The sequence below is a fragment of the Neovison vison genome, chromosome 12, assembly GCF_020171115.1.
Source record: "Neovison vison isolate M4711 chromosome 12, ASM_NN_V1, whole genome shotgun sequence".
Classification (NCBI taxonomy): Eukaryota; Metazoa; Chordata; class Mammalia; order Carnivora; family Mustelidae; genus Neogale; species Neogale vison.
In genome coordinates this window covers 105740523-105767398 of record NC_058102.1, presented here as the reverse complement: position 1 = coordinate 105767398, position 26876 = coordinate 105740523, and the positions used below count along the sequence as shown (strand labels likewise).

Below are 26876 nucleotides of genomic sequence, written 5' to 3'. Positions count from 1 at the left end.
ATCACAATGCCAGACTTCAAGCTCTATTACAAAGCTGTTATCATCAAGACAATACGGTACTGGCACAAAAACAGACAATACATCAGTGGAACAGAACGGAGAGCCCAGAAATGGACCCTCAACTCTATGGTCAACTAATATTTGAGAAAGTGGGAAGAATATACAATGGAAAAAAGACAGTCTCTTCGACACAGGGTGTTGGGAAAATTGGACAGCCACATGCAGAAGAATGAAACTGGACCATTTCCTTACACCACACACAAAAATAGACTAAAAATGGATGAAAGACCTAAACGTGAGTCAAGAATCCATCAAAATCCTAGAGGAGAACACAAGCAGCAACCGCTTTGACCTCAGCCACAGCAACTTCTTGGTAGACATATCTCCAAAGGCAAGAGAAACAAAAGCAAAAATGAACTATTGGGACTTCATCAAGGTAAAAAGCTTTTGCACAGCAAAGGAAACGGTCAACAAAACCAAAAGATAACCGAAAGAATGGGAGAAGATATTCGCAAATGTCTTAACAGATAAAGGGCTAGCATCCAAAATCTATAAAGAACTTAGCAAACTCAACACCCAAAGAAAATAATCCAATCAAGAAATGGGCAGAGGACATGAACAGACATTTCTCCAAAGAAGACATACAAACGGCCAACAGACACATGAAAAAATGCTCAACATCATGTGACATCAGGGAAATAGAAATCAAAACCACAATGAGATGTCACCTCACACCGGTCTGAATGGTTCATGTTAACAAGTCAGGAAATGACAGATGTTGGCGAAATTGTGGAGAAAAGGGAACCCTCCTACACTGTTGGCGGGAATGCAAGCTGGTGCAGCTGCTCTGGAAAACAGTGTGGAGGTTCCTCTAAAAGTTAAAAATAGAGCTACCCTATGACCCAGCAATTGTACTACTACCCAAAGATACAAATGTAGTGACCCAAAGAGGCACCTGCACCCCAATGTTTATAGCAGCAATGTCCACAGCAGCCAAAGTGTATAAAGAGCTCAGATGTCCACCGACAGATGAACAGATAAAGATGTGGTATAAATAAATAAGTAAATACACACACACACACACACACACACACACAATGGAATATTACTCATCTATCAAAAAAATGAAATCTCGTCATTTGCAATGATGTGGATGGAACTAGAGGGTATTATGCTAAGTGAAATAAGTCAGAGAAAGACAATTTTATGATTTCATTCATATGTGGACTCTAAGAAACAAAACAGATCACTGAGGAAGGAAAGAAAAAATAAAACGAGGAAATCAGAAGGGAGAAAAACCACAAGAGACTCTTAATCTCAGGAAACAAACTGAGGGCTGCTGGAGGGGTGCTGGTTGGGGGGATGGGGTAACTGGGTGATGGGCAGTAAGGAGGGCACATGATGTAGTGAGCACTGGGTATCATATGTGACTGATGAATCACTGAGCTCTATCTCCAAAACGAATAATACACCATATGTTAATTAACTTAATTTAAATAAAATACAATTAAATTAAAAGAAAAAAGAAGAGACCCTGTCCTTCTATCCTGCTGGGTGGTGGCAGTGTCAAGTTTTTAAAGCAGTGGAAATAAACACAGAGTCTATCCCGGCCTGCCCGGGGCCTCTTTCCACCCTCCTGCAGACCTATAAGGGCCAGCCTGGGCCCCAGCCTGCTCTCTCCTTCCTGGTGGAATTCCCCAGAAACAAAGTAACCATTCTGAGGTTACCCATGGCAGAGTGGGCAAGACATTCTCAAATAATTTCTTCCTCACCACGAAAGGCTAGCACCTCCCAGCCTGTTGAGCTGGACAGGCAATCTGTCTTCATTTCTGAATGTCCCCTCAGAAGAACAAATCTGTTACACTCTGGCCAACACATTTCCAAGGAAATGAAATAATGCGATCTGACTAAAATGTCAAATTCTAATATTGAACAAGAAACGGAGTAGACGCAGCCAGAGAAGGAACATCCAGGAAACCCTTCTGGCAATTCAGCCCAAAAGCTGCCCTCCGTGCACTTCCACAGAAATGACAGATACCCACACCCGCCCTGCGTCTGTGATTCCCCTCAGAAAAGATCACCCAGCCCAGAAAAGAGCCTGCTCACAGCCAGCATGGAACGCTCCCCCCCTCCACCGGCCTTCAAACTGCTGAGGCGAACATTTCAGAAGGGAAATAGAGCAGAGCCAGATTTCCCAGCCATGTGAAAACTGAGAGGGAGAAGCTTCCAGCGCCCCAGGATCCTAACCCCAGCTGATGTCTGGCTCCTTAGGCCAGGCCGCCAGGGCCCTTCTCTTCTCAGCACCAGAGAAGATTTCCTCAGAGTGCAGGATGGCCCCCAAATGAGCTCCCCTCCCTCCCTAGCAAGCTCCAGCAAGTTCTTGCTGTCTGGGGAGTGGACCTGATTTCCAACCAGACCTGAGGCGTCTGAGGGATCCCCCCACCGGGCCGGGGCCAGGCTGGGGAGGCGTCTACCGTCCTGTGCTTCCAAGTGAGAAAGATAATAATTGAAATAGCTAATATTTGTAAAGAACTGACTTAGCCTCAGTCACTGACGTAAGCACTTTACATGCATTTTAAAACTGTAATTTGCATGACGTGGGTCCTATTGTCCCCATTTGACAAGTGAGGCAAAAGGCCCTTTTCTCCTTTATAAAAACCAAACCCTTCCCACGTAAACAGTGAAATGGACATGGCCTCTGGAGCTCAGGATGCCTCCTACTAATTCAATACACCCTGATTAAATACTTTTCTTCTTGGAACGGATCTGCTATGGAATCAGGGCACTAAGGGACGAAGAAATCAGCTTCCTAGAGCAGCAAGGGCCCGATTCCGGAGGCGACGTCACGGAATCCATGGTGCTCAGAGGTAGGCCAGCAGCTGAGGTGGATTCTGCTTGGCCCCTTCTATCTTTCTTTTCTCCACAGGCCCGTAGGTGGTAGGGGTCGGGGTCCCGCCCCATCCCCTCCTAGAAGCTTCCACCCTCTCCCCTTCCTGCCCAGCTACATCTCGGAGAGTGCAGTGGCCGGGGCTGTCTCAGTCTCCAAGGGGATGGGTGATTTATGTCCTTTTATTCAGCAAGCAGCTTTGTACAGAACGGACGAGACATGCTGAATGTCACCAGGCGGGGGCAGGGACGCTGTGCAGAATCCCAATGAAGCCTTTTCGGCCTGGGCAAAATGGCACCGGTGACTTTGTTATTGTGTATGTTCTCTGGTGGGCGTAAGGAAGAGGCAGCAGATGCCCAGAGGTGGCGGGAGAGCTGGCTTGAGTGACAGGGAACCCCCCCCCCGAACCCCAGCATCTGGCTGCCCTGTGAGTGCCTGCCCCCTTCCTGCCTCCCATCTCCCACGGACACCCTACAGGAGACAAGCCAGGCAGGCGGCAACTCGGACTTGGGTGAAGAGGGTCCCTTTGGTGCTGTTTCTGTGCAGAGGCCGGGTGGGCTGGCGAATAAAGCACAAGGGTCCGAGGCACCCACTGGGGCGGAGGGGGCTCAGCTCTGCATTCCACTCTCCTGACACCCCTAGGCCTGTGGGAGGTTCCCTGTCTCCCTTTCCATCCTCCTCTGTTCATCTCTCCCACTGACACCAGGGTCTGTGAGTTCCCCTGAGGCCACGGCCACGCCTGCTCCTCCCTGCCCCCATCCTGTACTCACAGGGATACCCAGCAGAGCCTCATTCCCAGCCCGAAGCAGGCACTGCGTGTTTGTGGCAGGAATTGTGAGCTCCTGGCTCTGGAGCCTGCGGGCTGCTCTGGGATGCCCCGGTGGCCTGACAAAACATGGCCTTGACCTTTAGGGCGAATGATTCTGCAACCATCCCAGTGTGAGACGATACAATACCAAGAAATACGTAAGATCTCAGAGTCACAGGAGTTGAAGGGACCTTGGAGATTGCACAGCCCGACCCTCTTGCTTGCTTTCCAGGTAAGGAAACTGAGGCCCAAAGGAGGCCTCCCAGCAGGAGAGGAGCAGAGCCAGGGTTCAGAGCAGGCTCTGTCAGGAGCAGCTCTCTCTTGCCACCACACTGCCCCCTCATCCCTAGCCTGCTCCCCACCTCAGCTGCCAGCCTGGTCCCAGGCGCCCAGCGGCGCCCCTCCCCACGGGGGCTGCCTGTCTCCAGCCCACACACTCGGTCTCCCAGGGAGGATGGCAATTAGTTAGCATCGTGCTACCAGGCGCCCGCACCACCCGGGCTGCCAGAAAACTGCGTGTTCCCAGTGTGCCAGGTCACCGTGGACCTAGCAGGTCAGAATTTCAGGGCCAGGCCACAGGGCGACTGGGGAGGGCAGAGGAGACACAGTCGGTCAGAGCTGGGAGTGAATCAGGAAGCCCCCTGAGCAGAGAGACGAAGCAGGGTCCCCCAGGGGCGCAGGGAGCCAGGAGAATGAAGCATTGAGGAGAGCACACCCCCACTCACCCTCCCACAGAAACAGGGCGGTGGGGGGGAGGGGCGGGAGTGGAACGGGGACAAAAGCAAATGAAAAGGCCAGAGAGATGAACTACGTGGAGGGAAAGCCTGGGCGAAAGGAGACAGAGAAAACTTGATCTTTCTCCTCTTTCTATCATTTCCTCAGGGCATCCCTTCAGGGCACCTCAGAAGAACAAAGGGTGGGGGGTGGCGAGGGAGAGGGAGAAGAAAGGAGGAGGAAGGAAGCAAACTTATCCGTTCATTTTCTCTGCATGACCCTCAGAGCATCTTAAGCACTAGTGGGGGAGGGTCTGATTGTCCAAATAGGGGGGGACTGAGTTCCGTCAACTAAGGGGCATCCTGGGATTTCAAGGTCCCTCAGATGTGTCCAAGCCCCTGCTCTTCGGACTGTACTCAGTTAGACTGAGTGGATTCAGGAACGTGACAGGGATTCTAGAGGACAAGGGGACGACCCCTCATAATCCAGCCCCCTCCAGTCCACGGGCAGGGAACTGCAGGCCCCCAGGGCAGGGACTTGTCCAAAGACACAGCACCAAGACTACTGCGTAAACAGAAGCCAGGTCTCCGAGCTCCCGCTCCAGGCACAGTGACAATCTTGCCAGTCAGGCTGCTCCCAAACCCTTGGGCAGGAGACCCCTGTCCTTCCTACAGCAGCCCCTTGCTGCTCCAAGAGCAAGACGAAAGGGAGAGATTGTTTCAGAACCCCCGAGAAACACGTCTGCTGACTTCCCAGGGAGAGGCTTCCGACAGCATGGTGACCTTCAAGAAGGGAGTCTGGAGCAGACTTTATGGGGCCTTACCCTCTCTCTCTGCCAGGGGCAAGGTGGCTTCAAGGCCCCAAGGATGCCACCCCAGACCCGGGGGCTCTCACCTGCCCACGCCTCCACGTGAACAGAGCCAAGAGCACTAGCGAAGCCAAGCCCACATCCTGCCCACATCTGTTGATCTTGGTGGTAAACGTATGTTTATGGAATCACTGTATTTTCTTGCTCTAAAACCCATCTAACTCCCTTTTCCTGACTTGTGTTTGCCTCCACCAATATGAAACTGAACCCACATGGGGAGCAAGCCAGCCAGTGGGGGCTCAGAGGCTGGGCAGACGGCAGCAAGGTGGTGGGCTGAGGGTCTGTTCACCAGGCAGAGATAGTCCCCGTGTAGACCCAGTCCTCCTCTCTGGCCCCACAGGGTAATAGGGAGGGAGGCCTTTTCGTCTCCTTCGACCATTTCTATACCCCTGGTGCCTCCAGTGGGACCCAGCCCGGAGCCCGCTCAGTAAATGCAGGACCCCAGGAGGGGGAAACAGAGGCTGGTCAAGATACAGCGAAGGGGCCCAGACTCCAGGGGTCCTGTTCCCTCCCCTGTGTCCTGTGGGACCCTGGGCCATGCGTGGGGAGAGGGACACTCACTCCAGCACATCGCGGTTGAACTGCTTCTTGCTGTTGCCTAGGAACTCCCCGATCATCTGCCGGCTGAGGCCCTTGCGCTGGAGCAGGAAGTGGGCCACTCCGATGGGGGTGTCGGGGATGAAGCCTCGGGAGATCAGGAACTGGATGCCTTTGTCTGGGTTTCTGGGGGTGGGAGTGGAGGTGGGAAGAAGAAGTAGAGAGTGAGCCAAGGCTATCCACGACTTCCTTCCTCCCTTTCTTCCAGCCCAGGGAAGCTACAGAAGTGCCTGGAAGTTTCTGGGAAGAATTCCACTGAAAAGCCAGGATTCCTTCTGCTGCAGACGGGCTCCTTGTCCCAGGGGCTTCACCTAGGAACCTTGTCTTCCTGAACACCCCCACCCCCCACCCCAATACACACACAGAAGTGAGATAGCATGGGGAGAGAAGGAGTTAGAGAGGTCTGGCAGACAAAGAGAATTCCAGAGCAAGTGGAGAGGTTTCTTTTTGTCTTCCCCGAAAGGCCCGGAGGCTTGCCACGAAGGCCCTTCCACCCTGTCTGTGTTCTGTCCGGATGCAGTACTCGCCCCAGAAGCAGGGCTCTGGGGAGCAGAGGGGAGCTCTCCTACCGCACTGGCCACAGGGACACAAGAATCCTGCTCTCCTTCATTCACTTTCTCAGGCTCTAGTCTCTACGTGTGAATGTGGGTGCTGTGTTTTTAGGCAAATGTGCTCACAGTATGGCCTGTAAATCCATGCTGTTCCCTGAACTGTATCTGACTGGTTCAGGAGAAGCTAAGTACAGAAACAGAGGGCAAGCGTTTAGAACCTTTTATAGCACTCTGACATTTTCGGGATAACCAAGCATGTGATTGTTTTTCTAGAAACTCATTTTTATTGCATTTCACAAAAGTATCAGCCACCACTTAGTGGGTGAAAACCCAGACTGGTCCTTTACTACAGAGAGTTTGAGAACCACTGTCTTGAGGGATCCCAGGGTCTGCGTGAATGTGAGCGCACAACTCGCCTTACTTGTGTGAGCCTGCTTCTTTTCTGTAAAATGGCATAATAAGGCCATCTCTAGATATTGTTAGGAAGTTTGCAGATGTTTTATGTAAGGTGAGCCGGGAACAGTAGCTGTTCCTCCCTGGAATAGAAGTTTTTGGAGACCAGGGCATGTGTCCTACTCATCTCCATGGGCAACGCGCCCGGCATTCAATAAGTAACAGTTGAGTGAATAAGTGAACGGACACGTGGCTGGGAGAAATGTTCAATTTCCTGGCTCGGGGCTCTGAAGAAAGGGGTGAATGGAGGGTGGAGATGGAATTTCCACGGGAGGGGTGCGTGTATACTGCTGGCCCCCGGCTCTCTACATTCTAGTTGCAAGGACAGCTCTGGCTGAGGCTCTGGCTGGGGACTCTGAACCAAAACCCTTGTTCATTTTCCTGCTTTCCTTCTGTTCTCTTCTGTGCCACCTCTGCGTCCTTGTCGCCCCCTTTTATCCCCACCCCTCTCCTGTCTTTTACTGGATTCCTTATGCTAGTTCTCTTCTTTCTCACCCACCCAGACCCTCCCTTGCCTTTCCTCGTTTTCCTCCTTGCTCCCTCCTTGACGTCATCCCCCTGAGACGATGCTGTTTCCCTGGCTTCAGGTCTGCCTGAAGGATTTTGGCTCAATCCTCATACGACCTGGACTATTACTTAATACTGCATTTTCTTTTCAATTCCCTTGCTTTTCAAGCCCTAGTAAGCAGGAATAGTGTTGAAAGCATAGGCTTGATGTGTTGTTTTGTCCCTAATCCTGAACATAAATTTGTTAACCATTAAAAAGAAAACGTGCATCCCTACCCAGCACCTCCAGGAGCAGGTGCAGCACAAATGTCACCAGGCAGGGCGCTGGGATGATGCGGGAAATCAACCTGTACCCTGCTCACCTGTCATTGTAGCCCCTGACCCTTCCCCACCGACCAAGAGCTTCCTGGGTCTCCCCAGAGCTCCCGAGTCGGTGCTCACTCACATGTTGAAAAGGTTGAGGCCGATGCGGTAGAGCCGTTTGCGCAGGGTGTCCGTGGAGAGCGTGGGCGACTTGCAGCTGGCGGGGTTCTCGCAGTGGTAGCGCGGCAGGCTCAGAATCATGGCCTGCAGGGCCTCCTTGGAGGCTGAGGCTGACGCTTCCGAGCCCGACTTGGCCGACTTGGTGGACGTGCTGCTGCTGCTCAGCGGCTCCGAGTTGTCGCCAGCCTCGGCCTCAGTCCGTTTCCCCACATCCCCAGTCCCCTCCTCCGCCACCTCTGCCTCCGCCACCACCGTGGCCCCCTCCACCAGCGCCTCCACGGCAGCCTCAGGAGGGTGGGTGCTCGGGGCCCCGCTGGCTCCGGCCTCTGCACCCGTGTTTTCGGCGGGCACATTCCCCTGAGCCGCGGTTGTGGTCACCGAGCCTTCCTGCCCCGGGGCCTCTCCCTGCTCGGCTTTGCCCGCCGCGGGCTCCGCCGGGGCCTGGGCGGTCTGCGTGCCCAGACAGTTGGCTACCGACAGAGCCGTGGCGGAGGAGACAGAGATGTTCTGGTTGGCGATCTGCACGGTGACGTCCCGGAAAGCCATCATGAGGGTACTGCCGTGGCCCTGGGGCAGGCTGGCGGCCTCGGCGGTCTCTTCCCCGGGTGCGGGCGCGGGGCGGGCACTGTCGAGCTCCCGCATCTCGTCCTCTAGGCCCGGCGGCCCCGCGCCCGCGTGCAGGGCCTGGTGGAGCTGGTAGGCGCCGCTCTCCTGCAGGGAGCACATGGTCTTGAGGCTCCAGGTGCTGAGCGCGTCGTCGATGGATTTGGCCAGGGACTGCACCTGCTCGGTGAAGGAGTCCTCCAGCTCGGTGAGCGTGCCCGCGAAGGTGGGCGGCAGGGAGGGCGAGCGCACCAGCGGCAGCCCCATGAGGCCGTAGCCCTCCATGAGCGCCTTCTCGGCCGCCAGGCTCTCAGCCGTGGGCGCGCGGACTTTGCGCAGGGAGATCCGTCGCGGCAGGCGGCTCTCCAGGAGCGAGTTGCGGATCTTCTCGAAGTTCTTGCTGAGCTGGTACTGGCGGAAGGCGGTTTGGATGGTGCAAGCGGCGCGCCGGGACACGAGGTGGCCCCCGTACTTGTGTTCTAGCATTTCAATCTGTGGCAAGAACAGATTAGAGGAAGAGCGCGGTGAGGCCTGGGGCGGGGGAAGGGAGGAGGTGCGGGGGGACTAAAGGACCAAAGTCTGAAACTCCAGCGTGTCACGGCCTGGGATACCAGATCCTTGTCAAGACTCCTAGATGTGTAGGATATAGGACTGGCTTCCCCCCGGTTGGCGATTTCCTGGGGGCAGGGCGTGGGGCGGGCAGAGGTCAGGGCGTTGCATTTGGGGATCAGATAGCTGATTGTTTTAAAGCGTTCATATCAGAGATCTGTATGGAAGTCCTTATGGGTGAAATACACGGGATCTTGAGTTTGTATTAAAATACTACATCAAAAAAACTGGAACCGTTAGAGGAAACAATATTAACAAAAATTGTTGGAACTGGGGGGTGGTTATCTGAAAGTTTACTACAGTATTCTTTCTACTTGTGTGCACATTTAAAACAATAACAAATTAAAAATTAAACAGGAATGCTTAAAAAATAATGCTGCTCCTCCCGTTCACCTTTCTTCCTCATCACTGCATTGCGGAAATTTCCAACCCTGGGATCATCATAAGGGGATGACTGGGGATTGATCAATGTGCTCCTGATACCCAGCCCAAGGGCTGGCGCATAGTAGATGCTCAATAAATGTGAATTTAATAGATGGAGGACTGAGGAGTGGGTGGACGGATATTTCAAGAGTGGGAGTCCCTCCAGGCTACCATAATTTGGGCGCCCCATATTATGGGTGCCCCATAATTTGGGCCACCTCTGTTCCCAACAACAGGAGCTGTACAATCAGGGCAGGGCTGGGTGGGGCTGGTGGGCACATGCTACCTCATGTGGGCAGCGTGAACCCAGGAAAACTTGTGGCAAGGGACCGGTGTTTCTTCTAGGCCCTTACTCGCCTCCTTCCAGCTCTGTCCTCCTGCTGTGGCCATTTCTCCCTGTCATGTGGCAATGCTCTCACTCTTTCTACCTTATTGAAACCTCTTAGAAAAGAACCAGAGAGACTTTCCCCCTGTGGCCAATAACCTTTAGTTTAGCCACATTGGCTCACCAGCCACTGCAGGTGGAGTGACTGCCTCTCACGACCTCAGCAATCCGCTGGGTTCCCTCCCCATGGGTGCCCCCCTACCCCCGGACTAACAGAGGCATCCTTCTAGCCCAGGAAAACTGACAGGCACAACCCCAACCCCCAGGGACGATCCCGGGTAAAATGGCATGACATCAATCCTATCTTCGGTTCTTCCGTCTCACCATTCAGGGCCCTTCCCCATCCCCAGACCTAGTGGCCTTATGCTTTCTATCTTCCTCAGTCTGGCTGTCCTCTCTGAAAATAGGGGGGAAGCTGAATCTCACTAAGATTTGAGTGGCCAGTAGGTATCCTAAGTTCAGCTGCATGACATTCCAAGGCTGAGGCCCTTAGTCACAGCTACCCAATGTTCTCTGCCACATGGTAGTTTGGCCCTTTGAGGCCAACAGGAGAGTGACTCTGATACTTCACCTTCTTTTAAAGGGTTCACCTGATTAGGTCAAGCCGCCTGGGGTGATTTTCCTTTGATTCACTTAAGGTCAACTGAGTGGTAACCTAATCACAGGAGGGATACCTTATTATGCCTTCTAGTCCCACGGCACTTCCCATGGAAGGGAATTATACGGATGTGCGCACTAGGGGGGGCGGGAATCTCGGGCTGTCTGAGTTCTGCCTTCTGGAACGTTCGGACAGTTGCCTACAGGGTTTCATCATGTACCCAGGATCTCCAGAGAAAGAGAAACTCCTGATATCTCAGAGGCATTTCGTTGTTGCTTTCACAGAAATCACATCAGAGGGGAGAGATCACTGTGGCTCAGTGTCCCCGCAGAACTCTGGCAGGTTCCCTGAGGTCTGGAATGGCCAATCGGCCTTAACGAGGCAGGAGAGCCCTCCAAGGTGCAAACTGAGGGGAGGTGACCACTTAATTGCCTCCTTCTGTCAATTTCTGTCTGGAGGACCAGGAGAAACAGACACCAGGCAGAAATTCTTACTTCTTTCTAAACTGGCCTACTCACGCTTTGAGGGAAACGCTAGGCCCAAGAGCATTCTCTTCAGGTTATGAGATGCTATTGGCAACAGAGGGAAGGTATGAAACCCCATTGCCTGAAATGCTTCCAGAATGGGAAAGATGTCCATTTCCCTAGCACAGTATCATCCTACCTGGAGACAGAAGGCTGAGCTAAGCCTTGGAGACTTCTACCAGCCAGTGTCCTAGTGTCACCCAAGCAGAGAAGAAAACCAGATTTTGAATATCTTGAATCTATTCCCATCAAGTTCTCCACTAGACTGTAAGCCCCACGAATGCACAGACTCTGCCATGTTCACTCCTTTATCCCCAGTGCTTAGAGAGCACCCAGCACACAGTAGGACTTCAGTGGATATTTACTGAATACATTAAAGAATTAATTGCAAAGTTATCTTTGTGACTCTCAAAAACCCCACTTACCTAACCCATAACTTTCTTCTCCTGGAACTGATGTATTTCACTTGCATTTCTGAACTCTACTGTGTCACTGGCTCCTTTCCACCTGCCTACAGACCCTCCCAGATCTCCCCAGGCTAAAACATAACTCCTCTTGACTTCACTACTCTGGGGCACTGGCCCAGGCTCTTTTTCTCTGTTTTCCACCAGACCTCTTGGAAGACTAGTCTGTACCCTCTGCCTCCTTCCATGAACAAGTGCCAAACAGCCAGCCCAACCCTGTATGCGCCAGCTCCTCAGGGTCTGCCTCCTGCTCCCACCAGTCTTCTAAATGGACTCTCAGGAAGGTCACCAGAGACCTTTAATCATGAAACCTGATGGTCCTCCTTCACTCTCCTTCTCCCCCTTTTCCACAGTTCTTGGTGTTTTTATCACCTTGAGACTCTGTCCTCAGCTCTCACGACCCAGTCTACCTTGGTCTGCCTGCTTCCATAGCCCTTTCATCCTATATTCTGACCGCGAAACCCCTACGCATGTCAGTTACGAGGCCCACGTGGGCCATCTTCCACTCTGCAGACACATCTGAGCCCTTCCAGACATTCCATGACTGCCATGTTGGACGTCATCAGAGCAGCCTCTGGTAACTGATAATTAGGCACTAATTAAGAGGGAAGCTGTCTTGGGCAGAGCCTTTGTGGCAACATCTATAGACTAATGTCTTCTCACCTCTTATGTGAGAACCTTGTTTCCTAGCATAACTTCACTCTACTTTAATGGACTGATGAACAAGCCTTAGGAGAGATACTCGGGCCCAGATCTGCTTCTTCCCGGCTGGTTGACCTTGAGCAAGTTTCCTAACATCTCTGATTCTCCACTTTCTTATCTGTTAAATGAAACTAATCCTGCTTATCCTGTACCTTGTTAAGAGATTTGAACTGTTCGTATAGCGCTTGGCACATAATAGGTATACAGTAAGTGGTAACTATTTGATGACAATGATGATGATGGGAATGACTTTCAAATTTCCATTCCTAGGCTTGATCCTAGACTTGCATTTCCAACAACCCACGGATCCCCCTGTACACCTATACAAAGCCCCTGTCTTCCCCCACCTCCCTAAACCAGCTCTTGATGACTTCTTTTTTTGCATACAGAGCCTTGGCTGTTACATTCTCCAGGCTGGGAAACTTGCATTTGACCATGGGTTCTCCTTCACCCTGGCCTCTGCATTTGTCAGCCTCAAAGCCGTTATTCCACGCACCCCCACCCCAATACCTTTTGCATCAACCTGACCCGACTGTTGCCATGTGAGGCTGTCTTTGGCTCCCCACTTGGACCCTCTGGCAACCTCCCCACTGCCTCCCTGCTTCTTGTTCACACCTACCATCCACCCTACATGACCCTGATCGAGGGTCTTGAAGAGCCGATGTGAACACAGGCTTTGAGTTGCTTGAGAGCATCACCCAAAATAAGTATAAGTGTTTCCTGCTGACCTTCCGACCCTGAGCAATCTGGCCTCAGCCTCCCTCCCATCTTCTACTCCTACGCCAAGCCTGCATACACACTGGCTGGACCCCTGCGCTTCCCCCAGCCCACGCTAGGCTTTCCTGCCCTGAGCATTGGCTCAGCCTTGCCACTCAGTCTGCAACATTCTTCCCTTTCTTCGAGACCTGCCTCCAATGTGCTTCCTCTGTGAAGCCTTCTTAGTCTCCCAACCCGACGGGGAGCTCCCCATTTCAGGTGCCCATGGAGAACGTTGTTTCTTACTTCTCTCTGACACTCACTTCTCTCCACTCGCCTTTGGGATATTTATCTAACCCATCCTTCTCTCCACCCCACCGACCCCAACTCGAACAGAGCAGAAGTTATTCGAGCTCTCTGATCCATGCCCAGCACCCAGCACAGAGCCTGGCAAGGAGCAACTGCTCACTGTGGTGTTTGAATTTGATTGTTGGATCTTCTCCATTTGTTCCAGCGCATTTAACACAACCATCTCCCATTTATTCCAGCCCTGTGCCTGCTGCAACCCCAGCCTGCACTGTCCCCCACTGTTTCTTTCCCGTCCTTTGTAGCCCACCCTCTGTAGCCCCACAAACTGTACCTTACAGACAGGATGGTATTATGTCTCTACATTCCCGGGGTCCAGCATCGAGCCGGAGCCGTGGCTGGGGCTTAATAAATGTTTGCAGACAGGAACTAAACTGAACTCTCTCCTATATCCCAGGGAAAATAAAAATCTAGGCTCTCTTCCGGATCTGGGCTTGGAGTCAAATGCTGCATTCTCCCCTTTCCCTCCACTATCTCGCCCCCCACCAGGGCTCAGGAACTTGGCAGTGTCCCAGATCAGCTCTGTCTACCCAGCCAGGTCCTCCCAAGCACCCTAACACTTTTCTTTTCTTAACCGGGGCCAGATTAGAGAGCTAAGAGAGATGGACACGGGCTTGGGGGTAGTGGGGGGTGGGCCCAGGGAGGGAAGGTCTCTGGGCCCACCGGCCTAAGAGCAGCTCAGCTCACTTCTCTCTAAACCCCATGAATCATGGGTAATTGTAGCCTCGCCTCCTCCCAAGAGAGCAATCTCTCAGCTTCTGCCGGGAGAAGCGGTGGAGGGGGGCTTGGGGGGCTCTGTCTGTCTAATGAGCCTCTCACTGTTAATTAGAACATGCTCCCTCTTTTCAGGTTGCTGCCGCAGCCGGGCCCGAGGAGGGCCGCAGAGAGAGGGCCGCCAAGTCAGGCTGGGGGAGGAAGAGCAGCTAGCTGGGGGGCGGCAGTGCTGGGGAAGGAGGGAGCCAGCCCGGGGTGGGGGTGGCTTTCACATGTGAGCGAGGATTTCCTCTGATCCAAGATTTCCCAGCTGAGAATGTTTAAGCATTACGTGGAATGAGCCTACAGAACTTGGCAAGGGAAGGCTTCCAGGAGGCTTAGGAGCAGACAGTAGGGATGGGAGCGGGGAGGAGCTCGGAGATGCTAATGGCGGCCCCCAGGGGAAGCTGGCCTGCGCCTGGCACCTGTCGGGATGGGACCCCTGCATCTTCCCTGTGTTCCCACCTCCCTGTCCGCTGTCCAAAACACAGAAAGTGCTCGACACAACAGGGCACTGAGGCCTGCCTAGGAGTAAGGATGCTCTTGGGAACCTCTCTGGGCCCCAGCCAGCTAGGGTTGGGGGCTACTAATGACTCTGCTCCTCCTCAGTCACAGAGACTGCCTCAGGGGGAGCTGCTGCTGTGGGGAGCCTGCTTTGAACCCCAGATTGGGCTCCTCGCTGTCACCAGTGCTCCCACAGCATGCCGTCCACCGCTTCCTTGGAACCTACCCCTTTGCTGCTCTTGTGAAAGACCTGGGATAAAATCAAGGACTGTGAGTCCCAGTCTTGGCTGGACCGCGGACACACACTTAGGGACGTGTCCTTGGGTGAGTTACTTGTTACGGCTAAGCCTCAGTCCCCTCATTCCTCAAATGGGGGTAGCAGTAGTCCCTAGCTCACCGACATAGCCTGCAGATCTGGGGAGATAATGCATAAGAAAAGCTTAGAACCTCATCTGGCCCGGATTAGGGCTGTTAGTGCTACTTAGTACCCGCTGCATGTCAGTGCCCACCCCTGGAGTGAGCTCCCTGAGGCCTGGAACTGCGTCTTTTGTAGTGCGAAGGACTACCCCTGACTGGCATTGCCTTCACCATCATCTGTAGGCTGGCCCCTGATGCCATCCAGGGCCATGGTGGGACTCTCACCTTCAGAGGAAGAACGAGCCTTAGATATTCCAGAATAACTTCTTGTTTCTTCAATGAGGAAACTGAGACCAGAGAGTTGGAAACATAATCAACCACCTCTCCCCTTGAGAGGGTGATCACCTCCCGGATGAGGCTGGACCCCAAGGCTCGGGTAGGGGAGATCGCTTGTAGAAAGGACTGCTGTCCAAAAAAGAAAACATGACTTCCACTCAGGACCTGACGTGGGGTCAAGGCCTGGCTGCTACGGACCACCGCCACATGGTCCCCTGGCTTGGATGGCACAGAGACCATGCCATCTGGACATCCCACATGGGCTCCAACAGGGTCCTCCTCAGCAGAGGCACACAACAGGATCCGAACTCCTCGAGAGCAGGGATGAATGTGGAACTCACTTGGCTGCCCTATGCATCCTCTCCACACCACTTTCCTACAGAACCCCCTAATAGGACCTGCATGTTCTTTGTCCCCGGAGGTTGTAACCTCAAGGACCACTGTGAGATAAAGCGACAGAGCTGAGGGCGGAGGGAATGGAGGACGGGAGAAGCCAGACTGGAGGACCTCCCCACTGTGTGAGTATTGGGAGAGGCCTTGGGGGCTGGGAGACAGGGATGCCCGGGGTGGGGGGGCGGACTCATTCATTCTTTTGTTCATTCATTCATCGGTCTTTCATTCATTCATTTGTTTGTTCTTTCACTCCTGCGTTCCTCCAGTGTGAAGCATGTCTTAGGCACCAGGGACTGTGCGGGGTGCTGGGAAGCAAAGGTGGGCGAGAGCTACATATCATCTAACACACAGCTCTGAGGAGCGCTCAGTCCCCACAGAGACTACAAAGGTGTTCTGTGCACAGTCTGCTCGACTCCGTGACAGCCCTGAGAACCACATAGTCCCTTTATGGGTGGGACAGCTCTCAGGTGGCACAGAGTCTTCAGAGGGGCACTCCGTGAAAGCACACAGCCAGGCTCAGGGATACTGAGCTGAGATGCGGAGTATGAGCAGAGATCTCCCCAGTGACGTGTGCTGAGGGACAAGTGGGGAGTATTCCTAGCAAAGGAAATAAAATCTGTCAAGGCCCGGAGGCAAACGACAGCACAGAGGTCTGGAGCAAGGCAAGTGGGAATGGCTGGAAACCCACTTGGGAGCGGGGCAGGAGATGGAGTTGTGTCTGGTGGTAGGAGACCTTGGAGAAGTCTTTGTCCTGCACACGGAGCGGAGCCATGCAAGGCTTTCAGATAGATACCGTGATCAGATGTGCTCTCCAAGAGGGCTCAGTGGCAGCGTGGAGATCAGTTTGGAGGAAGCGCAGCTCCAAGTAGGGGAACGTGTGGCCTCCGCCGCCCAGGGGCTCAGGCAGGAGATGATGGTGGCCTGCCCTGGGGTGGGAGTGGTGGGGGTGGCAGGAGAGGGTGGGAATTGGGGAAATAGTTAAGATGTAGCAGCAGTGGAGGTTGGGTTGGAGCAGATGTGGAGGAACGAGAAGCTACAGAAACTGCCTAGGATTCTGGACTGGCTGATGGAGCAAGACTAGCAGTTGGTGGGCTAGGGAGAGAATGACTCTCCAAGATCCTTCCAGTCCAAGTGCTACAGTATTTGTGCAACTGGTGGGACTGACAGAATCAGAATACCATATCCTAGATCTCGAAGAAACCCAAAGCAGAGCCAGGTCCTGGCCCCAGGTCTCATGCCCCTCTCCCTCTTCAGCTCACTTAGTATTTTCCCCTTTTCATCCCTGAGCATCTTCTTCATGCCAGGCACTGTGTCGGGCACTGGGGATATAATGATGAATAATAAGTTATGCGTCCTGCCTTCAAGGAGTGGTCAAATCAACAGGAAATGAGGATATAGGACTGAAGGGCTATGACTGGGAACGGCTGGGTGCGGGAGGGTCACAGAGAAGGGACATCCAACACAGGCTTGGGAGGGCAGGGAAAGCTGCCAGGAGGAGGAAAGAGAACCACAATTCTGTCTCAAAGTAAAATAAAGAGTAATTGAAGCCAAGTGCCAAGTGAGGAGGGGAGCATGAATGTTAGTGGTAGAGGCAGAGGGAACAGCATGTACAAAGCCCCAAAGAGATAGGAGGCAATGGAGGCCCAGAGAAGTTAAGCAGCTTGCCGGAGGTCACACAGTTCATTTGCAGAAGAGACAGAAGTTGAGTTCAGTCTCTTATGAATGTGTGCCGCATTTTTAATCACTTTTCTCTAGCCCCTCACTTTTTGCCCTCTTCCTACCTCCCTCCCATCTATGCTTGACCCAGATACTCAATCTAGGGGAGTGGGCTGTTCCCTGAGGCTGGGTTCACTCAACACAAAGGCTCCTGTCACACCCTCTGGCAACCCTCCCGCACCTTTCCCACCCCACTCCTGTTGGTCCGACATGCAGAACCGTCTATCAGAATGATGTCCATTATAAAAAGGTCCATGATACCGATCAGAGCAACTCTCCATCTGCCATCGTCGCTCAGAATTAAACTAATTCTACCGCCCAAGTTGAAGCACAGGTTTCCCTCAGTTTTATTGGCCCGATACTCTTTAAAATGAACTACACTCTCTTTGGGGGCCAGTAGGGACCATTTTCTTCTTGTTACCTCACTCTCTTGTTGCTTTTCACACCATAGTTATCCAAATATTATTCACTCAATGAGCTCTTCCTATGTCCAAGACCCTCTGCTAGGTGCTGGGGGAACGGTACGAAGATGGATGGGAGATGGTCTCTGTCCTCAAGGAGCAGTCTTGTGGAACCGAGAAGACGTCTTCTCTGGGCCAACTGACCACCCACATCATACTGTAGTGTTCCAGATGGACTGTCTGCCAACCCCTGCCTGGGCATTCCCAGTAACACAAACTCACTACCTCACAAGCAAGGCCTTCTATATTTTTAACAGCTCTAATTGTTAATTGAGCTAAAAGCTTCCTTTCCTGTAGCTTTCTTACGTTAGTATCACTATTTTTGTCTGGAATGATAGAAAATATATCTAATCCCTTTTTCACATGCCAGCTCTTCCATATTTAAAACTTGTTTTCGTGTCTACAATTTCTCCATATGAATCCAGTCAATCCTCTTTTCCTTCTTGGGAGAACCTTGGAATCCTCAGCATTCTTACTTGCTTCTTAAACACAGCCCCAAGAATCAAGGACGGGCTCCAGACAGCGGAACTCCTGACCAGGAACCAGTGTGGGCCTCTAGCCAGCTGCTTCCTTATCCAGGGGGCTTTATCTACCCTCCTGTGCAGGCTGCTGGACTCACTTTGGCACCTGATTTCCTGGTTATTGACTCCTTTTGAACTTACAGTCAACGGAAGCCCTAAGGTCTCTCTCCCAGGACCAAGCCTGCCCATCTTGTACGAATGCTGTGGGCTTTTCAAAGCTAAGAGAACTTTAGATGTTTTTCCCTATTTCATTTGGACTTTTTCATTTAAATCTTTATGTCTGGATAAGATTTTTACAAAATCTTGGATTCTGTCACCGAGGTATTTGCTGTCCCCTTTCGGCTTTGTGTCATCAGAAATTAGTGCCTTGTCAAAACCTGTTGAACAGAACAGGACCAAGGACAGCACACCACTCACCTCCCCCAGGAACTGGCCTTGATGGAAAAACCAACTTTTTTTTTTAAGAATTCTGTTTGAAAAGAACCCACTTCAAACCCCTCAGATTGTTTTTCAGAGTCCATAGTCTCAGGGGGGTGGGAGGTTGGGGTACCAACTATTATAGAGGGCATGGCTTGCATGGAGCACTGGGTGTGGTGAAAAAATAATGAATAATGTTTTTCTGAAAATAAATAAATTGAAAAAAAAAGAACAACAAAAAAAAGAAGTTGCTAGTGCTCTTAGCAGGGACAGGGTTTTTTTTTTTTTTTATGTATGCAACTACTTTTACTTAAATAGGTAACATGTCTTGTAATGAATATGTCACTTTTCCCCAGCTTTATTGAGGTTTAATTGGTATACAAATAAATAAATAAACATAAATGATGCATCTGTTAAGTTTGGACATATCACCCCAAGCCAAGTAATAAACATATTCATCATCTTCAAAAAAAAAAAAAAAAAAAAAGAAAAGAACCCACTTGACTATATTGTCATCTACTCTGCTTCCTTTCTTGCCCACATATCGATCATGGGGGATTTTTTAAATACTTTGCTGACAACCAGATGTTCCACCTACAACTGACCTTGATGCAGAAGGAAAGAAGTGAGTTTGGTATGGTCTGACTCAGTGATCTTCTTACTAGCTTTCCTTCCCAAGACTGACTTTGCCCATTGAGTTAAAGAATGCTTCTTTAGAACCTACACACTGTAGAGCTAGAAGGGACCTTGGAGATGATTCAAGGTCTAATGCCCAATTTTGCTGATGAAGAAACCAGTGCCCAGAGTGCATAACTGGCATTCCCAAAGTCACAGAGTTAACGAGAGCAAGACCAAGGATTGGATCCTATGTCTCTGGATCCAAGTTCAATGCTCTTTCTTAACAATATCTAGTCATGGGGCGCCTGGGTGGTTCAGTGGGTTAAGCCTCTGCCTTCGGCTCAGGTCATGATCTCAGGGTCCTGGGATCGAGCCCTGCATCGGGCTCTCTGCTCAGCGGGGAGCCTGCTTCCCCTTTTCTCTCTGCCTGCCTCTCTGCCTACTTGTGATCTCTCTCTCTGCCAAATAAATAAATAAAATCTAAAAAAAAAAAAAAACAATATCTAGTCATGATGTTTTTCTCTAAGCATATGTACATAAGTACACACACACACACACACACACACACAAACACACACACATATACACACACGGGATTTGTTCTCCAGTAGGGGAGCTTTGGTTAATCCAGGGAATCCTCAATCTCCTTGGAGGAGACCGTTCTCTTGGCACCTCATTTTAACCTGTGTGTGCCTACACACGGAGCTTGTCCTTTGCATGGACACGTAAGCGAGGCTCTCTCTTCTTCCCCAGAGAACAGTGGGCCACCTGCCTCAAGGTCTGGGGGTGGGGCAGTTTAAGCTTCTGGCTCACGGCGAGAGGAACAGGGCCCTGAACACAGTACCGAGGGGACTGGCATTGCAAAGGTGTGACCCCTGCCATGGAGAGGCTGGTTCCTGACAAACTGGGCTCCAGGGAAGGGCTGAAGACAGCTCCATCTGGGAGAAGTCGTGGCAAAAGAAGTGTGCCTACAGCAGAGGTGGGCCCAGGTGGGGAGATCCCTGGTACCCTGGATAGTCCCCGAAGGCAGGGCCCCCTCACCACCCTTCCCGCCCCCCTTGGAGGCCCTGGGTACCTGTTTATTCTTTAGGTCAAGGGAGAGCTCGTAATCGGAGGCGTTAGGGGCGTGGGAGCAGAGCGCCGTCGCCAGGGCAGGCTGCTGCCGGCCGGGGGAGGCCACGCGGTGGGAGCCAGCCCTCGGGGAGGCACCCCCCGCCCCCGGCCGCTCCTCCTCCTGCTGCAGCTCCTGGGCTTGAGCCTTCGGGGCATGGGCACTGGGTCTGCCGGCTGCCACCGCCGCCGCTGCCACCACGGAGTCCTCCATGCCCCCACCGGCCTGGGTGCAGGAGCCATCGCTGTGAACAAAAGGCAACGGTGCTCGGTTGGGGGAGAGCGGGACAGGGTGCATGTGGGTGCGGGGGTGAGGAGAGAGACTGGGCGCTCCGGCCTGGCCTTTGGGGCACTGATGGGCCTTTCTGGCAGTGGGGACTCGTGGGGGTGCCTCCTGTCATCGCCTCTAGGGAGGGGCTGCCTTGGCAGGGGAGAGCTGCGGGCAAGGAGAGAGAACCTACATTTGAGAAGGGTAGCCCAGGAAGAGGGAAGAAGCAGCGGTGCTTAGAAGCAGTATGGCACAGTGGGGAAGAGCAGACCACCTGGGCTGGGATCTGGACTCTGACTTATCAGCTGCGCAAACCTCAATAGGCTATTCGACCTCATTGTACCTGTTTACCCATCTATAAAATGGGCACAATGATAGTACCTACCTCATAGGGATGTTGGAAGGTTTGAGTTAAAGTTCTCAGAACAGTGCCTGACTCATGGTCCCTCCTATATATCAGTGTTAAGGATCATCATTATCAGTCATCTAGCTCCTGGACCAGTGGCTTAAGCAGCTGGAAAGAAGCTGGTTTAGACTGAACCCGCTCCGTCTTTACACCGTCCCAGTAGCTGTGGGGGAAGGAATGATCCTTACAGGCATGATCTGGGCATGAAGCCCCTCCGGCTGGGTGGACGGACGTCAGCTCTTTGGGGCTGGGGCTATGAAGAGGAGGGTGCTTGCCCTGCAGGGTCTGGGGCAGCAACTGTATTTGACTCCTGGCCCCTCCTTCCTTCCCATGGAAATACCAGCAGGCTGGGCCGTAGCTGCTGTCCACCTCCCTGCTCAAAGCAGGCTAGAGCCCCCACACCCAGCCCATCCTGGAGAACTAGCACCCTCAAGTCGTCCCCCTCCCTGACTGGTCTGCAGGTCCTGCCCCTCCCTCAAGACCAAGTGCGAAGCCCCCTGTCCATGAAGCCTTTCCAGGTGACTCTAGCTGTAGCTACTTCCTCTGTAAGCACACTAGGAGCTGTGCTTAGCGAGTCTCTTCCTGGTCCACAGGAGGAGAAGCATTATGGCTACAGCATGGGCTCAAATTCAAGCTCTACCACCATCCAGCCTCAGTTCAGTTGCTTTTCCTCTGGGCCCCTCTCTGGTTTTCTCCTCTGTCTAGTGGAGCTACGCTTGCCTACTCTATGAGGTTATGGTGAGGGGGAAAGGAGTCAGTATGTGTAAGCTGTTTAGCACACTGCCTGGCACAGAGTCATTGCTTAGTAAGTATTAATTCTTATTTCCCACATCCATCCTGCCCTAGAGGCCAGGGCCTGTAGTCCGATTTATCCCTGCTCCCCACTCAGTGCTGGGCAAGTGGTAGGTGCTCAGTTCACACCTGATGATGACTGACCTGCAGGGAGGGCAAAGGCCATAGAGATGGCCCCCACAGCAGACAGAGATAGAAGATCAGGACTGGAAGGGACCCTGAGGCCCTCTAGTCCAGCCCTCCAATCTCCCTTTTTTACAGATAAGGAGCAGGGGCTCAAGAGGTGGGGTGGCCCTGGTCGGAGAGCCGGGCGACCTTAGGGCTTTCTTCTTCTGAGGCTTTGCCTCCACGGAAGGTGCCCCAAATCATGCCAAAGAAGAGACCTCTTCCTGTTGCTTCCACCCAACTTTGGAGTCTCTGGTACTAGAATAACCACGGGTGGGTGAGAAATCCTGTCGCTCCATCTCCATCTCTCCTCCCAGCACTCCCCGGCCTCATCACCTCCATAAAGGAGAGCTCTTTGGCTGGCCCTAGCCACAAGGAGCCTCAAATCCGCTAAGGAAATCATCCTTGTGCAAGTTTCTTGGCTCCATCATTTCTTGTATGGCCACTAATCAAGGTGCATAGCTGAATGGGCTCCAGAAGTCTGATTAGTCTTTTTCACCGGGATCATCAAGAAATTCTTTTTAAAACTCTGTCGTAGGACTTCCCTATTCTTTCTGCAGGGCACACAGAAATAGCCCTTCCCTTTCCTATCACAACCGGCCTCCAGGGGGCACCGTTCAGTCTCATCTGTCTCTCCTACAGACTGTCCTTGGTCCTCATGCCCAAGCCTCTTCACCCGAAAAGTTTTCCAGACTCTTTAGAGAACTGGTAGCTAGTAGGGCTACAAACGCCCTTAAAAGTAGCCCTTCACTTTCTTTTATTGCTGGAGTGTGCTTGAGAAGAGGTTCTGGGGAGCTGAGGCCTCCAAGTAGCAGTACTCAGCAGATGGTAATGGAGGCAGGTGGATAAACCCCCGGGGTTCCTCTTCCCTTGAGGAATAATCCAAGGCACATTCCACACCATCTCCTGGAAGTGCCCAGCAGTCAAAGCAGTGATGAACATGTATTGGCTTCCTTCTCTTCATCCCCTACTCCTACATTGGCGCTTCTTGGAGTCACCTGTCCCAAATAAAGTACTTGTGTTAAACCAAAACAAATGTTTTAAAAATAGCCTTTTTTATGGTCCACCCCTCTGGGTAGAGACGGACTCCACAGCCTTCTCCTGAACTCATTCATAGGACCTGGGAATTAGGAGACCCCTTATACTGTCATGTCCAGCACACACACGTACATGCATTTGTATACACACGTGTGCATGTGCGTGTGCGCACACACACACACTCACACACTCACACACACACTGACGCATACACAATGCTTCTAACTAGTTCTGTGGCCTTGGGTAATTTGTTCTTCCTTCTGGGTCGGTTTCCTTACTTGTCATTTGATGGGAGCTTACTTATCCCTGAGCTTAGAATTCTGGGAGCTTGGATTCCAGTGCCAAGGCCAGTCTACCAAGGGCCACCAGCCCCAAGGTTCCAGGCTCTCTGGCTGGTAGAACCAACTCTGCCTTTGTCCACTTCCATGCAAAGGGACTGAGAGACTGTGGCCCTCTCGGTATATGATGAAAGGTATTAGAAAGGGGATCTTGTCCTTGCCTTCCCTCCTTAGACTTCTTCACAGACGTGTGTGGTACAAGGTGGCTATTGGAGACCAAGAGCTGCTGTCATCAATATGGGCAAAGTTTAAGGTCATATAGTGGAGGGTAAAGAACATGGGCTTTGGTGTCAGGAAGACGTGGTAACGTTAGAATCTGGTTCTGCTACTTATTATGTGACCTTGGGCAAGTTACCTAACCTCTTGGTGGCTCTATTTCCCCAAAATGGGCATCTAAATAATTCCTTGCAAGGCTTCTGTGAGGAATAAATATAACTTACAAAGAACTTAGTGCGGTGTCTGGCACACAGTAGTCCTTGATAAGCGGTGACAGCTGCGGTGACTGTGTTCTGAGCTGGAGACCTACAGCATGGAGTCCCAAAGGAGTCCCCAGAAGAACAGCATGGAGAATTCCTGCGGAAGGGGTTCTCAACATTTAGCCTACCTCAGTCTTCACAAAACCGAAACAGTAGGGTTTTCCCATCAGATCTCATGGTCTTTCCCAGACCTCCAGGCCAGCTTTCACAAACTTTAGGGAGAGAGATGAAGGCAAACTGGCTTCCTGAGGCTTCCTCCTACACTTGGTCTCCACCCACCAGAGCAACAAAAGAGCCTCAGTCTTGTGGGGGGGGGGTCCAAATCATTGGATCTGTGACCTCTGAGGAATCCATACATATTTACCAGCTACAGGCAGCCACAACATGGGGCATGCCCTAGGCGGACATTTGTCCAGTGCTCCTTGTGTAAATTTGTCTTTTAGTTACTTTGTCAGGGAGCAGTAGAAGCCTGAGTACTTAAAACCTCTATGTGATGGCTAAGCATCAGAAGAATGTTCCCAGCCACAGTTTCCCTGTTTGTACCCCATTTGTAAACATGGTCTAAAGAAAGAGGTTGGAATATTCATCTTGGCTGTCATAGCTTGGAAGGACCGTCTATTTCACGTAGAGATCATCTACTTCAATCTTAGTCCCACGCAGAATAGAAGGCTATTGTTCCAGTGCCCAGAACATGACTCCGCTCAAGATACAGGCTGTGATCCTTAAGTGTCCAGTGCTGGCTGGGCTGACCTTACATCAAGAAACTATTGTCCCTAGTGGATCAGATTTCAGGCAGCCTGGCACTTGGACAGGAATTACGTGACTGGGATTCACTCAGTGACCTGCATAGCTTCCTGTAAAGAGAAGGGCAGGGGAGAAGGGAGAGGGATCCCAGTGATCTTAGCTCTCTTGGGCTCACTATTCAGCTGTGGGAGCAGATTCCTTGAATGGCAGCCCACTAGCCTAGAGAAACTTAGGGTCGCTGATGACATAAAGGAGACACTAGTCTCAAAAACCTGTCCTGGGTTGGGATGCCCATTCAAGAAGGTAAAAAGAATGTGGGTGGCACCAGAACAAGGGGGTCCAGTGAAGGCTTGGGTTGAGGCCATATGACATTAGGCCAGTACACACACAGGGACCCAGGCCATCCCCAGGGCTTATTCCACCCATGAGAACACAGGATGTGAGCATGACAAACGAAAGTCTTTGGGAAGTAGGGGGAATAAGTAGTTGCTCAGAGGAATACTACATGTGCCCAGGACCAGAGTCCTGTGTGTAGGAACTGAGCTTCACCTCAGAGAGGGTCGCTTACGTCGGAATCTGACTTGTGCTCAGAGAGATGATAGGGGCTTGGGGAGCATGGTGTATATATGACTTCCTTGGGGTTCCAGTGACCACTCCCTCCTGTCTATCATCCCTGCTTGACTTCCTAAAATGTAGATACTTTCATATCAGTCCTTGGCTCCAAAAGCATCAGTGACTTCCCAGTACTCCTGAGATAAAGTCCACTGGCGTGGATTCAGGAGCACTGGTGATCTCACCCCAACCTCCTCCTCCAGCCACATTTCCACCAAGTGACCCCCCCCAACCGGGCACACTGATACTCTCCCCAAATCTCCTATGCGCTCTCGGACCACTGTGCCTCTCACGTGACCTCCTTCTGCCTTGCGATGCCTTGTCCTATTCACGCTCCTGCGCTCCCGCCCCTCCTTTCCCTGCCTCATCAGCTCTTTCAGGACTCACTCATTGCCCCTGGAAAGAGTCGGTTCCACCCTCCAATGTGCTCTAATAACTCTTGGCATTTGCCTCAATTTCATCAACGACCGCTTTGTGTTCTAATCATTCATGGATGTGTCTCTCTCCACTAGACGACGCCACCTGCACCTTTTTATCACCGGCGCTTATCACAGTGGGCTGGCTCCTGAGACGTGTTTAATAAATGTTAAATGAAAAGATAGATGGCTGGATGGGTGGGTGGATGGGTATCGTTTAATCTCTCCTACTTGCCCAAGGGCAGAGGTACTGACCCTCCTTCAGGAAATGACTTGTTGCCCGGCTCTGGCAGTGTTGCTGGGGACTGCCCTCTGCCCTCAGCCCCAGCAGTCCCATCAGAGATGGTCTCAGCTGCAGGGAGCTCCTTGGCCCAAAGTCATGTCATTCCTGGGGCTGTCCAAATCCAATGACTGACTGAAGCGGGGACTATGAAGGTTTGGCCATGTTTACCCAACATGGGGCAAGTTTGCTAGGTCGTTCTCACTCCAGAGCCCCGCTGGGATTGGCTGAGGCCCCTGTTGGCCCTCCATCACTTGGACTTCTCCCTTTCCCCCATGCTGGGCTCCTGCCTTCCCTTCCCCAGGTGGTGATCCCAAGCGCATCCTCTAGGAGGCATTTAGGGCTCTCAACTCTGACTCTGCTTCCTGGAGAACCCAATCAAGGACCGATAACCGGCTTCTCTTTATTCTTCCTTTTGCTCTCGACAGCCAGAATTATCTGGGTCCAGCCTGCCAACCACCCTGTAGAACCTTTGCTGGTTCCTAAGACCTTTGAAAAAACTGTCTTTCCATAGAGTTCATGCATGCCAAATTTTACCTCCACACTCAGAGGCTTTATAGACCCCGTAGGGCCCAGGCTGAAAACACCATTCTGGAGAGAAGTTCATGGCTTATCTTCCCTATGCGGAGGACTAGGTCAAGGGCTCTAGGCAACCCCGGCCACCAGGCTATACCACCCACCTCTGAGCTTTCAGACCCTGCTTATTACTATCCTAACACAGATGACACCCTCCCTCACAGGCAGGACAGCGGGCGTGGAGTGAGGCCCCTGGTCCTCCAGTTCACTATTTGGCTGACTCGGGCGAGATGCCTAACTCTTCGGCACCACAGTTGACTCCAGAGAGTGAGAAGGAGAAAGTGAGCTCGTGGATGGGTATGCTGGCCATGACAGGAGCTATGGCCTTTCCGTGAGGACAG

At 52.2% G+C, this 26876-nt stretch overlaps 1 protein-coding gene across 4 annotated transcripts in view; it reads right to left on the bottom strand.

The window, feature by feature from the left end:
* IQSEC3 (IQ motif and Sec7 domain ArfGEF 3) overlaps window positions 1-26876 on the bottom strand; it is a 102916-nt gene that overhangs the window by 29646 nt on the left and 46394 nt on the right. For 3 of the 4 annotated variants that reach the window (XM_044228013.1, XM_044228012.1, XM_044228011.1), the window contains exons 2-3: window positions 7831-8963; window positions 5839-6000 (exon numbers count right to left, since the gene is read on the bottom strand). In XM_044228013.1, coding sequence (XP_044083948.1) covers window positions 5839-6000; window positions 7831-8957 — 1289 coding nt within the window. In that variant the 5' untranslated portion in view covers window positions 8958-8963. Of the gene's footprint in view, window positions 1-5838; window positions 6001-7830; window positions 8964-20389; window positions 20670-26876 lie in introns of all 4 variants that reach the window. The other variant, XM_044228010.1, reaches the window with a different exon arrangement.